This window comes from Antennarius striatus, chromosome 18 (assembly GCF_040054535.1).
Source record: "Antennarius striatus isolate MH-2024 chromosome 18, ASM4005453v1, whole genome shotgun sequence".
In the NCBI taxonomy this organism is placed as follows: domain Eukaryota; kingdom Metazoa; phylum Chordata; class Actinopteri; order Lophiiformes; family Antennariidae; genus Antennarius; species Antennarius striatus.
Genome location: NC_090793.1, coordinates 18,910,367 through 18,922,620, shown reverse-complemented (window position 1 = coordinate 18,922,620; position 12,254 = coordinate 18,910,367). Strand labels below are relative to the sequence as shown.

Below are 12,254 nucleotides of genomic sequence, written 5' to 3'. Positions count from 1 at the left end.
CGCAGCTGCTTTCCACCTCGGCCCCTGTGCGTTCATTGGTCCGTATTGTTGTGTGCTTTACTTTTACCGTAATAACGGGTACATCAATCCCGACTCCGCAATAATGGAATTTAAATTCAAGAGAAGGCAGCAGAAATAGAATTTCTCATAGAAAAACAATCTTTATTAAGGAGATTAACATGTAAATGAATAGTATTGATTGATACCGGAATTTCTTGGACCCTTTGAGGTTGGGTGGTATTACCGTAACTGTTCGTGTATAGCTCAGACGAGGAAGCGAAACGCCTCATTTCCGCTGCAGCAGTCAGAACAGAAACATCTCCAGCGAAGGGAAAATGTGGACCGCAGATTGAGGCCAGAGTAACCCGCTCTACTTGTTCCATCCACACCGAGCTTTTTGTTCCTTAGGCTCCTTGAAGTTGAAAGAGCAACAGATTAAAGGTCGTTTCGGAGTACAAAAGCGTCCCGTTATTCTTTGTTGTTTCGCCTTGAGGAAGCAGCTCGCTAGCCTGCTGAATCAGTTAGCTAGCTCGCTAGAGATGGGGACGAGAGCAAGTCGCCTCCAGGAAGACCCGCTTCCCCCTGCCTTCGGAAAAGATGACACAAAGCGGGATTCCTACAGGAGACCCCGCTTCACCAGGCCCACCAGCCTAATGGTGGATTTCTCTGGGAGCTTCGAGGACACAGAGACCAGTCGGAGCCGGTCGGAGGAGGGAAGCGACTCGGACCTGGGGCTGCACGGGGCTAGCGCCGACGGCAGCCCCGCTGACCACCACAGCATCCCCGCCAGCATGAGCCAAGCCTCCCCGGCGGACGATAACACCAGCGAGGGGAAGCCCGAAGAAGACGGTAACGTATGCCCAGATCCCCCCGCCGTAGCGGAACATCAGCCTGGAGAAGAGCCAGGCCGCACGCCCCAACGCACTTTCTCCGAGCGGCTGCCCGGGAATCGACACTCGTCCTCGCGCGGCGTCGGTGCCAGGTCTGCCCGGGTACGGGGCTCACACCAGCGGCCAGTGTCGGAGGCTTGGATCGGCCTTTACCGTGTCAACAACCGTCATGGCAGTAAGCGGACGCTGACATACAACGCGGCAGTGTTTCCTTTGTATTTTAAATTTTATTTCACCCACACAGTAGCGGATTTAACATAATAAGCACGAATCTTACATTTTTTTCCACTGAAAACAAGGATGTGTTTCGACTACATTACATTAGACAACAGCTCTGTCAAGATGTCCAGTCTGAAATTACAATGGATTATTAGTGGAATTTACATTCCTGGACAGATAATCTTTCCTCCCGTGATTTCACGGTGAGTAGAGTCATCAGAGAGCCCATTGTGTGAAGCAAAACTGAAAGCGGTCAAACACAAGCTTCCACAAGTCATAAGTGACTGTCACTGGAGAAGTATACAAGAGGTAACCAACCAAGTTTTTGTAAATAAGCATCAAAGTAGGAACACAACTTCATTATGGAAGTGAAAATGCTTTTTTTTTTTTTTTTTTTTGGTATATGGTATAGTCAGACACACAGAAATTGTGTCAGTGATGTGAAGGCAGTCATATGATGATGAATCAAAAGACAACAATGTGGTGGGATTTTCCCAGACAAGTCTTCTGGCATGTGGAGGGAACTGGGTCACGACTCCATCTGCCCTCTCACCCCTGGCAACAAATTCTAAACTAAAGAAAGGGGATATAGGACAACGTCTGTCCCATTCTCTCACTATTTTCTGTCGTTCAAGTTTTAGTAACATCATCCACGCGACCTCTGGAATCAGAATACAGTACAACCTTTACACGACCTGATTGTGTTTCCGTCTGCTCTTTTTGGTTTCGCTGAGTCTGCCTGTGTAATCTAGATGTCCAAACTCAGCGTGTGTGCTCGCTGCGATACGCACATCATCTATCATTTATACGTCAGCTGTGTCACAGTATGTTAATCTCAGCTCTGTTGTGTCTTTGCGCCGCACAGATATCCGCTGTCCTTTCTGCTCCAAGCCCTTCCCAGGGGGGCGGATTGAGGATCACCTGTTGAGCTGCCTCACATCGCCGCCCCTACCTTATAACAGTGTGTATCATGTGATAGAAATCATGCAGATGACTGTTGTGTTGTACGGCTGGAAACTAATGCTTCCTGTGTGTGCGTGTGTGTATGTGTGTGTGTGTACAGCGGATGTTCTCAGTAAAGACAGCGGAGAGTGTTCCATCTGTTTGGAGGATCTGACACAGGGAGAGACCATCGCCAGGCTGGCTTGCCTTTGTGTCTACCACAAGAGGTAACAAAGTTCAGTTGGTGTATTTGCATTACAACAGAGTACAGATGAGTACAAATAGAAAGAGAAGGGCGAAAATTCGATTGATTGCAATCGAGATTGAAACTGTTTTTCTGCACGGGGTAGAAAAAATTAATTTGGCTATATTTAGGGTTACAAATATGATAATGGGGCTAAGCGGTTTGGTGCATAAGGAAATAAAGATTGTTCTGTACAGGATTATATATCATGTTAAATATGATCTGAAAATTAGTGTTAAGGAACTTCCATATAGAAAAAAGATATATTGGATGAGAAAGAGAGGGGAAATTTGTTCTGTTTTTGGTCTGAATATTTCCAACTAGAGCTTCAGAAGTTACATCATCACATTTTACAAGCTTTATGTGACCGACCAAGGACTTCTATAAGCGGGTTAAAGGTCTGGGAAAAAAATAGTCATGACTTAAAAAGGATCTCGAGTAGTTCTGCATGTTTCAGCCTGTTGATGACTGATATTCCGGTCTGAAACACACTGGACCAGAACTTTTGATCTTTGTGTAACGCAACAGTAATTTTATAATCATTTTAATTTAGCATGAGACCCCAGACGCACCATTGCATAAAAATCAATTGTAGACTACAAGTACTGACTTGTCACATTGGTCACATAACTGATCACATCTTGTTTTTTGTCCTGTTTCACTTATTGAGCACATGAACTTTCAGATGTACTAAAAAAAAACTGTAGCAACTATATTTAGTTTGTTTTCACATTGTCAGTTATTGGATTAAAGCATAAAACCCACCATAAAGGTTCTAGTGTATTAAAATAAGCGAATCAAATGTGATGTCATGTCTTTTCCCTGTTCTTTCTCCTGTAGCTGCATTGATTCCTGGTCCAAGGTGAAACCCTGCTGCCCTGAACATCCTTTTGATTGATTCATCAGTCGCATGTTTTCTGCACAGCGACCGACCTGACTCAGGTATGTAGACGGAGACCCCCCCCCCCTTAAATGTCAGGACATTCATTTGGCTTTCATGTCTTCAGACCTGCTTCAAATCCATCCTTTAAGGGACTTTTAAGTGGAACCTGAAGTCCAGCGTTCACCGCTGCCGTGTTCCCTGTTGACATGAGATAAAATGGGACACAGGAGTGTTTCTGGTGATGATGAACAATGAGTCGGTTCATTTGCAGTCATATCAGTTTATTATTTTTATTCAATAAAATATCAGAAATTTTTTTTTCTAAAGTCCAAGAATTATCATGTTATGCCTACATTCCTACAGTTTAAATTTTACTGGAGCGAATGACACTGAAAACAAAAATACACCCAGAGCATTCTCACTAAAATTTAAGCAATCAGGAAATCTTTTCCAGATCGTTACTGCAAAAAACTTTTTTTAAAAGTTAATCAGAAACAAACTGTAATAAAATGAATCGACATAAAGCAATAATTTACATGAAAAAAAGGATCCAATAATTAGAATGTAGTCTGATAAAACAGACCGAATAAATACTTACTTTTTTTTCTTTCCTCCTCCTGGCTCCTGTGATAACGTTTTTGAGAATTCTGGATACGTGATTTCTGATTCACCTCAAAGTGTAATAAACTCTTTGTTGACCTCAAAGTGTAATAAACTCTTTGTTGACCTGTCGCTTCAAAAGAATCCAATCAAAATTCCTTATCGACATTTTGAGAAGTTGGAACCTGTGAATAGTTGGAATTATTTGCCTTCAAAAAGTGAATATTCATTTGGTTATGAAAACATCCAAGTTTTTCTGTGACCTTTTATTAACTTTTTCCTTAAATTATTTTGCTGCTCTTTTTCAGCCTTTGTGATAAAAATTAAAGACGAGATGAGAACAGTGCTGCTGATTGATCTCTGTAGATTAGGACTGAGTGGTTGATGAATAGTTGAAGTCTGACATGTAATCAAATACAATGGAATGTGTTGTGATATAACCATATTGAGTCATTTAATTTGTCAAATTATATTGTTGAACTGTAAATTAACTAGTATTTGGATTTCAAGCACAGCTTGAAGCACAGCTCTGACTGAGGGCCTCTGTGTCTTTCTACTCTTCCAGGAGACTACACTGAATCCAAGAACACCCGAACAAAATAAACGTGATTAAGCTAAAGGCCCACTTGAGGGGGGAACAGGTGATCCGGTTGGGGAAGATCCTGGAAGTTTCACCGCCGAACGACTCTATTTGGATCAGTTCACCTGGACTTTATCTTGGCCATTTCAAGGAGAGGACGTTCCCTTTCTATGTTACAGACTTGGCTTCAAACAGTGGAACTTAAAAAAAAGAAAGAAAGAAAACAAAGATTATTATCCCAGAATGATGGAATTTTGCCCCAGAAAGATCTTGAACTTCGGGATTAATTAAAAAAACAACCCCAAAAGATTTCTTAACTGTGACGGATCCTCTCCAGTGTATTTTTCTCCTTCTGAATGGATTTGATCCTTCTCTCCAGTATTTTTGCAGAAAGCGTTTTGTTCATCGTCATACATTAAACGACTGTTTTCCGTTTCCTCGGGTAAAACCTCGAATGAACCGACCTCTCACCGGGGGGGTATGACCCGTTCCACCTCTTGATTCTGAACCAGCTGGAGGTCGACGGCGTGTTGGTGAACGGGGTTTCCCCATTACCGGGTGTTTTCTTTTTTTTTTCTTTCTTTGCAATTACCTGTAAACATTTCAGGGGGGAGTTGTTGTTTTTTTTGGGGGGGGGGCACTTGTTTTTCTGAGTAGGTCAGCTGAGTGGTTAACATGCTGCTACCTGCTAGAGGCTGGGAAGGGTCGTAGCAGCGTTGGTGTCGGCTTCAATTTGAGCGCTTTTGTCCTTTTTTTTAAGGCGGATTCAAGTGTTTGCTGAGACGACCAAGGACAAGAAATGTCCTGAACTTGACTGAAAGTGTGTTTTTGCGTGGCTTTATGTGTGTTTACTGTAAAATCGCCCAGAGGTCTGCTTGGGTCAAGCGGGTTCATTTTCCTTTTAGTAATGCTAGGTTTTAAGTAGAATCTCTCTGGAGTTGATCCTGTATTCAACCCTCCTCAATCCCAAACACCTCTGGAGTCAATTCTTGAACCACACGCCCCCCCAGGAGACGATTTTTGCCATCTGGCTATATGAATACCAAATTGAGAAGGGGAGGGGGGGTGTATTTCTGGGTCCATGTGGCGTTTGCCTCCCTTTCCAACGCTGGAGGCTACGAACAGCTGATGGTTAATTAATTAATACACAACCAGCTACACACACCCCCCTCTCCATTTTTTTTTTTGGTTAGGATTTTAGATATACGATGACATTGTGAACATTTCTATTCCTAAATGGCTTTCCTTTACCTTGTGTGTGTGTGTGTGTGTTGGTTGCCTTTGCCTGGTGAAGGGATTCTTGTGTAAGCAGGTATTTATAGTGGTTTGTTGTTTTTTTTAGTGACTGACGTAGAACCACAGTAACACGGCTGCTGAGCAGAGGCTGCTTGGTGCCGATCGAACAAGATCCAGGCAAACCGGGGTAAAGAACAAAAAACAGGAATTCAGAAAAACAGAAGCTGATTTCTACGCGTTTGAATCTGTGTTTGAGAGCAGCATAGATCAATGTGGAGGTCTAGTTCGTACACAAACCCCCCCCAAACCCAATCCCTTGTCTGTTCTGGCTCTGGTGTTCTGCAGTCTAAGGTGTAATGACGCGTCCCACCACTAGAGGTCAATCCTGTGCACGTTTCTTTTTTTGTGTGTGTATTGTTGAATAGAAACATATTGCCAAAAGTCTGTTTGTGCTTTTGGGGTGGGGGTGGGGGCATTTTGTTGGAGCGTGGACGACGAGCTGCATTGATTATTAGATGTTCATTTGTTGTGGTGATAAGTTATGATATTGTCTGATTTTGACTGGGAGGGGCTGTGTGTGTGAGCGTGGGAGTGTTTGGGAGTGTTTGGGGGTGGCGGTTGGGTTGTTGATGAAAATGACAGACAATCTAAAAACCCCTATCATACCTTCATTTAATTGCCCCACTCTAAGCTGTGTGGTGCAATACCTCAGTTTTTACCAACGCTAACTAAACGCTCTGTGTGTGTGTGTGTTAAACTCGCTCCTCTGCAACCATGGATGGTATTTTTTTGTATACATTTCCCGAAATCCTTGGTTTTGAATCAGAGGGCATCGACCCCCCCCACCCCTGTGCTTTGTAGCCGAAAGTATTTGATGAGAATGTTTTGTTTTTTTCAAAGAGTCACCACAACTGTACCTGCATCAAGATATGGACAATCTGCCTTTTACTCTGGTATATATAAAAAAAAAAGAAACAAATCGAATTTATTTATTAAATTGTAAATATGTACTGCAATTCAAGAAAAAAAAATGGCTTGGTCTTTGTCTCTTCAATATACTGTTTCTAAGCTCCGATCTTTTGTATGTCTCAGAAATTGTTTTTATATGTATTTTTTACAATAAATATGTGTGAGAAATGTTTTGTGAACGTTTGTGTTTTGAAGTGTCGCTGTTTGGTTTGTGGTTGTTTGTGCTGTTCAGTCAGACCCAAAGCAGTAGAAACACTAAAGTTTTATTTAGCGCTTAACACATCAACATTACCAAGAAATTGCACAAATATTTCTTTATCTGTTCAACTTTTTCTTTGTAGGGTCTATTGTTCACAACAGAAACTGAGTGGACTCTTTTTTTTTTTTTATATATATATAACCTCTGCTCCAAAACTGAAGAATAAATTTGGAATTTTCATATCAAAACACAAGATAGATGTAAAACCTGATTTATTAAAGGTACATATGTGTGTTATTGAATAGTCTGATATCACAAATAGACTGGCTTTGCATTTATTTTTATCTTAAGTTTGAATTTATGAAAAGTCAGACCAGCAAACATTAAAAATGTCTGCTTAGCAACAGCTGACACCGACGTTTCCCATTCCAAATCAGATTATGAGTAATTTCATTTTATGCTGCTTTGACTTTCTACTGCCAAGTCAAAAAGTGACGGTGTGTTTTGGGAGCGGTTCACATGAGGATCCTGACAGCCTCACACAAAGTGAAGAAATAACGGAGTTTCCTATTTCCAAAGTTTTGAGTTCCCTCACATAAGACTTTTTTTGTGCCTTCACGTCAAGCTGACAGGAAGTTAGACTCTATCACATCAGGTTGGCAGAATAAATCACTTCGGTTGTGATCTTCTCTCGGCATCGGACCCTCGCCAGGCTCCACTAGACGACAGCAGAACAAGTAAGTGTGAACCCTTCATTCTCTGTTGAAGAACTTCAGTTATTGTGTGTTAAAGTCGCAAAGATATTATCCTACTGCTTACTTCACTGTGCTTTCTATACTCATGGTAATAACTGCAATAGGATATTAAAGGGTCATTTTCACCCATATCAATATAAATAATATACTAGTATCTACAAAATTCTCTTCATATGAAAAAAAGCTTTTAGTTTCAGGGATATTTTACAGACCTAACTGGGATTATTTGAAGAAACAACTGTTGTTAATGTAATTTAAGGAATATCTACAACATTTAGAGACTCCCTTTCACACTGACAACAACGGAAAGTAATGATGGCTGGATTACTTTTAGTTTTCTTGCTTCTCTCTACGTAACAACTACTGTATATGTGTCTTCAGGGAAAAAGGCCTCATCGTAACTCAGAACATGGATTAAAATGAATGGTTTATTATGGGGCATCCTGACTTTCAGAGGATAAATGAATCTAAAACTTCTTTTTTAGAAATGAAATTGACATGAAACAGGAACGGTTATGCACTTTTTGTGCTGGTGTAAGAGAAGAAGCCCCGCTGTTCGAGTTTTACTTCCTGAAGTTCTTGAGAAACAAGCCAGCAGAGCGGCTGTTGGTGCTGAAACAACAACCGGTGTTTCATAAAATTTAAAAACCCAATAGACAGAGACAGGATGTTCTTTACTCACCAGAGATTGACCAATGGATATACAACACTGTCAGGTGGATTGCATATTCCTCTGACCCCCCCCCCCTGCAAAAGTCTTTGATTTCAGGAGTCAGTTCTGAAACGTGAAATAAAAATGTAGATTTATTTCATTTCGTATAAATAAATCATCCTTTTAAAGAATAGGTGTACCTTAAAGCAGCACTTCAGCACAAGCTTGATGTGTTTGTATGTAATAAAATAATAATAAAACATAATAACAATAGATATTTTCCCTTAAAACCAGAGGATAAAATGTTAAGCATCCTCAAAACACCAATAGGTACCAACAGGTTATATAAATTTGTAATAAATCAATTTGTTTAATCAAATCAATCCAGATTTAATTCAGTTTTTGATTTATGCCCAAATGAACAGATGAGTAGGTGACAGATCAATGAATATATCCCCTTATATTACATTTTTGTGTATATTCAAGTGAAAAAAGCTTTGATGGCACCAACTCCAGCATCATTCCATCTGCATTCATGGACTCTAACCGCTGACGTTGTTCTGATGGGCTCAAACACCAACGTTAACCAGGCTTTCATAAAGTACATCAAATCTGGTGAAACAGGAAGTATCTCATCAGATCTGTCTTTTGCACATTTCTCCAGAATGTCAGAAACAGGTGAAATCTTCACAATCAAAGAGACGCAGGACGCTCCTCCTCCTCCTGGTTTTGACTCATCCTCAGCTCCTCCGCCGTACTCCTACCAGGGGCAGGAACCCCCACCCTATCCAGCAGACCCAGCAACATACCCTCCACCTAAAGTGGACCCCAGTGACTCTCAGCCTGCCACCAGCTATGAGTCTTTTGGCAACGTAAATCCAGAGGCTCCACCAGACTCCACTCCTCTCGGGGCTTCTTCAGCTTTTGATGACAAAACCGTGAGGAGAGGGTTTGTCAGAAAGGTTTGTGAAGCACTGATCACAAACGTCTGTATGTTTCCTAAAAGACAAAATAAAATGTTTGATAGAAATATTTAGCCTGAAGTTTAAATACAATCGTCTTTTTTTCTTGCAATCTGGATTAGAAAAATCATCAAAGGAATACCAGGAATCGCAAAATACTAAGATGAAAAGGAAGCATTAATGAAGACTGGCTATTTTATAGAATCAATTCATGATGGTGAGAAATAAAGAATATAGGTATGTTTTACACAAATTGTGAAAATGATACAAATTCTAGGAAACCGTAAATTACAATAAATTTAAATAACCTCAAATCAACAACCATCATTTGAGCTGGAGGTTTATCACATGACATTGAGGTGAGTTCAAGAACAGTTGAAAACAATAAAAATTTAAAAAAAAGTCTCATCTCATCTTAAGACTAAATAAAAACACATGGATGAACATTTGTTAAAATCATTTTGGTCATCCTGCTGTTACCTATATTTTATAACTATGTTGATTGATACATTCACTGGTTAAATGCTTTTTACACACTCCTGTTATTTGCTGTGTGTTGGTAAACCTGCTATCGATGGGAGTCACAATAAATGTCACCCAATTCTCAGATCATGTTCAGACATGGCAAAGCACATGAAAACACACGGTTTTCTGATGTTAAATCAGTTGGGAAGGGTAATAATCTAATGATTTATTAAATATATACTGAAGGTTTTAGGGAAAAAGTCACAAATAAAATAAATGATAATAAAGCAGGAGTTGCTGATGCAGGTGTTTGTGTGTTTTTACACAGGTGTTCAGCATTCTGACTCTTCAGCTGCTCTTTACCTTCAGCGTGGTGTGTGTGTTCACCTTCTCCAGCGTGGTCAAAGCTGCGGTGTACGACAACCTGTGGGCCTACATCAGCTCCTTCATCATCTTCCTCGTCGTCGTCACCGCACTCAGCTGCTTCAAGTCCTTCAGTCGGCGTCACCCCTGGAACATTGTGGGGCTGGTGGGTCCCAAACACGCGAGCATGGAAGCCCGACATCCAGTGGGCTGGGTCATTAGAATAAGTAGATACTGATGTAGACAGCCAGAATAAAAATACACTAGAAGGCCTGACTGAAGGGGCTTTGAGTACAGAGGAGTCATAGCTCAGCAGTCCAGAAGGTAAAAGGAAATGGGCAGAAAGAGATTTAACATTTGAGTCAAGCAGGTGGACTGTAGTTTTATGAAAAATAGTTTTCTGAAAACAAAATGAAACCAAAGTTCTTTAGAATTTAGTTTTTAATCTAAATGAATTGTGTTAAAGGCAATGATGGCCTTGGTTAAAAGCAGTTTTGTTCATTCATTATTGTTTCTAAGTTTGCTTTAACATCATGTTCACATACAGACTTTAACCTTCTGAGATGTTGATGATCTTAAATCTTCTACGGGGTCTTTCTGCATCGACTGTTAGTTACAGCAGAATTCTTATTTATAGACAATTCCGATACATTTTAATTTTGAATCAAAGCAGCAAAACGTTTGAAAATGAGTTGTTCCTCCATAATATTAAAAATTATTTTTAAAAATTACATTAAAAATTAATATTGCAGATGTTTAACAGGCTGAATGTTTTGTGTGCAGGTTGTGGTCACTCTGAGTTTGTCCTACATGGTGGGAACCGTCGCCTCCTTCCATGACACCACTGCTGTGGTCATCTCCATGGGAACGACGCTGGCCATCACAATCACAATCATTTTATTCTCAGTACAGGTCAGAGCACCAGTCTGAAGAGCTACAATTTAAAATGCTTCCACTGTAAATCCCAAATATTCTGTTTCATACTATAAAATAAAGATTAATAACTAATACAAGAATAAAAATATGTAAAAGCAAAGTAAAAATATGTAAATTTAAAATAAAAGAGATTCTTTTAGCTCTAGTGACTGTATCCAATCTTTCATTGTATTACAAAATATATTTTAATGATTTTATAAATATATTTTTATGTGAATTAGATATAATTATATATTAAAATTACAATAATGAAATGTATTTTAAAGCAGCTGCATCCAGAAACAGTCATGCTGATTTTCTGTTCTGTCCACAGACTCGTTTTGACTTCACTATTCTGAGTGGAGTTGTGATGATTCTGGTCGTGGACCTGCTCATGTTCGGGATCTTCTGCACCTTCTATTACTCCTACATTGCTCAAGTCGCCTATGGAAGTCTGGGTGCCCTTCTGTTTTCACTGGTAAGGAAAAGCAGGATAGAAAGAATAAAAGATCCCAATTTAAGAGTTATAGATTTAAAGGTCCCGTATTACACTCTTTTTAATCAATGTCACACAGCTGTTAGATGTCCAACTACACTGTGTTTGAAATATTTTGCCCCAAACTGATATGTCAACCTGCATTTCATTAAGCTTTACTGAGAACAGGCTGTTTCTGGTGCTGCTTTTAAACTCAAAATGCACACTCACACACACTCATCCATTAGCAGTGTCGACAAGAGTGTGATGAGGGGACGACAGTGTGAACACACTGAACCCATCTGGGAGGAGATCACATCAGTCAAAAGAAAACATCTGTGAACAAAACGTGTTGAAAGCTGTTTGCATCTCATTTTCCCCACATCCTGCTAATCTTGAATCAGTAATCAGACGTCTGAAGATCTGTGTGAGGGCTGCAGGTTCTCTCTGTAGTCTGATATAGTTGTTATCATGCAGTTCCCTCATTGAAAAAGAACAAACTGTTTGTATCAATAATCTAATTGTATTTTTATTACGTAATAACCCAGATTAGGGAATCATCTGAGTGATTATTTATTATCTTACACCAGTTCCTGATGGTCGACGTCCAGCTGCTGATGGGTTTGATTGAACACCGTCTGGATCCAGAGGAATACGTCAACGCTGCGCTCATGATCTACATGGACATCATCATCATCTTCCTCTGTTTGCTGGGAAGGAGATGAAACCGTGCAAACAACAAATACAGACACAAAAACACAGCACACACACTCCAAACCCACAGCGAAACATCCTTTATTATTATTATTATTATTATCATGTGTGTTGAAACATTACCTTTGTTCAAATATCAGCGAATGAATATTCGTGTTCCGACAGAATTCTTCTTATACATTAAAAAATCA

General features: G+C 40.0%; 2 protein-coding genes across 3 annotated transcripts; both read left to right on the top strand.

The window, feature by feature from the left end:
• The first annotated feature begins 284 nt into the window (after positions 1-284).
• Positions 285-6,735, top strand: zgc:66427 (uncharacterized protein LOC406256 homolog). The gene is made up of 5 exons (XM_068341525.1): positions 285-1,065; positions 1,975-2,070; positions 2,173-2,278; positions 3,136-3,237; positions 4,344-6,735. The coding sequence occupies exons 1-4, from the start codon at positions 540-542 to the stop codon at positions 3,191-3,193; spliced, it is 786 nt and encodes a 261-aa protein (XP_068197626.1). The 5' UTR covers positions 285-539; the 3' UTR covers positions 3,194-3,237; positions 4,344-6,735.
• Positions 6,736-7,345: 610 nt separating this feature from the next.
• Positions 7,346-12,241, top strand: si:ch211-284o19.8 (protein lifeguard 1). Of its 2 annotated transcripts, none has more exons than XM_068341245.1 (6): positions 7,346-7,499; positions 8,834-9,131; positions 9,925-10,125; positions 10,743-10,871; positions 11,209-11,352; positions 11,940-12,241. In XM_068341245.1, the coding sequence occupies exons 2-6, from the start codon at positions 8,835-8,837 to the stop codon at positions 12,072-12,074; spliced, it is 906 nt and encodes a 301-aa protein (XP_068197346.1). In that variant the 5' UTR covers positions 7,346-7,499; position 8,834; the 3' UTR covers positions 12,075-12,241. The 2 variants fall into 2 exon arrangements, with proteins under 2 accessions (XP_068197346.1, XP_068197347.1); XM_068341246.1 differs by lacking the exon at positions 7,346-7,499 and adding an exon at positions 9,254-9,348 and having other exon boundaries at positions 8,992-9,131.
• Positions 12,242-12,254: the final 13 nt, after the last annotated feature.

Excerpts from the sequence above, each read along its gene's own strand:
- zgc:66427 (XM_068341525.1), top strand. The coding sequence starts at position 540 with ATGGGGACGAGAGCAAGTCGCCTCCAGGAAGACCCGCTTCCCCCTGCC. Across the intron at positions 1,066-1,974 it reads TGTCAACAACCGTCATGGCA|ATATCCGCTGTCCTTTCTGC; the intron begins GTAAGCGGACGC and ends TGCGCCGCACAG. Across the intron at positions 2,071-2,172 it reads GCCGCCCCTACCTTATAACA|CGGATGTTCTCAGTAAAGAC; the intron begins GTGTGTATCATG and ends GTGTGTGTACAG.
- si:ch211-284o19.8 (XM_068341245.1), top strand. The coding sequence starts at position 8,835 with ATGTCAGAAACAGGTGAAATCTTCACAATCAAAGAGACGCAGGACGCT. Across the intron at positions 9,132-9,924 it reads GGAGAGGGTTTGTCAGAAAG|GTGTTCAGCATTCTGACTCT; the intron begins GTTTGTGAAGCA and ends GTTTTTACACAG. Across the intron at positions 11,353-11,939 it reads GTGCCCTTCTGTTTTCACTG|TTCCTGATGGTCGACGTCCA; the intron begins GTAAGGAAAAGC and ends ATCTTACACCAG.